At 40.5% G+C, this 1,720-nt stretch overlaps 1 protein-coding gene across 1 annotated transcript in view; it reads left to right on the forward strand.

The window, feature by feature from the left end:
- Positions 1 to 1,352, forward strand: part of LOC147617526 (uncharacterized) — a 49,643-nt gene extending 48,291 nt beyond the window's left edge. Inside the window, exons 12-14 of the mRNA XM_086775785.1 lie at positions 429 to 494; positions 591 to 756; positions 991 to 1,352. Of these exons, the coding sequence (XP_086631911.1) occupies positions 429 to 494; positions 591 to 731 (207 nt within the window). The 3' untranslated portion in view covers positions 732 to 756; positions 991 to 1,352. The remainder of the gene's footprint in view (positions 1 to 428; positions 495 to 590; positions 757 to 990) is intronic.
- The last annotated feature ends 368 nt before the right edge of the window (positions 1,353 to 1,720 follow it).

The following is a 1,720-nucleotide window of genomic DNA, read 5'->3' on the forward strand; positions in this document are numbered from 1 at the left end:
CCCCGTATCTGTAACTGTGTACTGGCTGAAGAGAGAGAGAGAGAGAGAGAGAGAAATGAAATGAAATGAAATGTTATATTAACGTCTTCAAAAGGCCATAATGACCTATGAGACCAAAAAGTTACATCATGGTGGATCTGATACAATGTCTGGATAAAAAACCAGAAAATGAAAAATAAAGATGATACTACTGGCACCTAGAAAATGAAACTGGAACTGGAAGGTAAACAGAAACCCTTATAGGGTGTGAATATAGTGAGGGGGGGGGGGGGGGGGTGGGGGGGGGTACGCTATGGAGAGAGAGAGAGAGAGAGAGAGAGAGAGACAGATGCCTTGTCTGGGTGCATGTCTTTTTAATATAACGAGGGCAACATGCAAGCACATGTTCTCATTTGAACATCTAGCTTAGTCATAAGTTCTCTGTGCAGTCTTTCTCTGGGAAAGCTAGATTGGAACGATCACCTTCATCTGCAATGGGACTTACTGGTCTGAAGGTAAGAGAGAATGAAAATAGGTGGAGGTAAATTCCTTTGTAGGCAATTTGTTGAATGCTTAATCCACGCTGAATGATATGGATGTTATGATTACAGGAGTTGCAGTATTTTACAGACGCCCTACAGTCAGATAGGACTTCCAAATCTGGTGGAGTTACAATTTCTAACACCACAGAAAACTCGCCTGAAATCACCACCCCAGGTGGAACTGTACACAGGACTTTGAAGTGCTCTTGATACCAGTCATATTCTTGTGATCGAGGTAAGCTTTATCAAGTGGAATGTCGTAATCATGGCACTATGTGTACAACGGGGCCTTGTGTGGCATGATAATTTTGTCCACTACATCCATGCCTGTGTTTGAGGAGTTGGCAATAGATTAATTAATCTATATGTTTGTCATTTTTAAGCTTTTTCTTGCAGACACTATTCATAGTAATGTTTTCAAAGCAGGGAAAAAGAGTTTTTCAAAGTTGATAGTCTCCTTACTTTACAGGTCTTTGAATTTGAAGCCTACTGTGCATGGGGAGAAATATGCAGGGTTCAAGTGCTATGTGCACATGCAATAAGTTTAATTATTATTATAGACCTTCCCACCGACTTGTTTGGTGGTGGCTGTATTTGTCATACTGAGAACTCTTACATGGTTGTAGATTGCATATAAAATTGCCCGGAAAGTGATGATGCCTCTTGTTCATTTCTAAAATTACCTGTCCAAACGAGTGTGTCGTTTGTTGCTCATACATTGCTTACAAATTGTTTAACAGCTACAATGTCTTTTGTTGTTTTTAAGAAGTGTGTTTTCTTGACACACAATCCCATTGCTCAGCATTCAGTAATCAAAGCGAAGATTTCATCTATGGTTCTAAACCTGTTGTAAAATTTCCTAGAGCATATTTCCTAAACCATGTTTTTTTCTTGCCTCTGAGAGAGGGAGAGAGAGTTTGGGATTTGGATGATGGAAAAGATTGAAACCAAAGTAACAACTTGAGATTATTTGAGATAGCAGACCCATAGCGTCCCATAGGATTCATGGAACCACCACCCCTAGGACACGACAAAGAGGGAAAAGGGGATTATGGACATGTTCTCTGGACACATGAATAGCTCACTAGGTCATCCCTTTAATTATGTTCTAAGTTGCCTTGGTAAATTGCCTTGACACCTCAGTAACCCCATCGCCTTGATAGAGAATGACATAGCAGCCCTAACAGAGTCACACATGG

Source organism: Cibotium barometz, chromosome 36 (assembly GCF_041138505.1).
Source record: "Cibotium barometz isolate CiBa-2024 chromosome 36, ASM4113850v1, whole genome shotgun sequence".
NCBI lineage: Eukaryota > Viridiplantae > Streptophyta > Polypodiopsida > Cyatheales > Cibotiaceae > Cibotium > Cibotium barometz.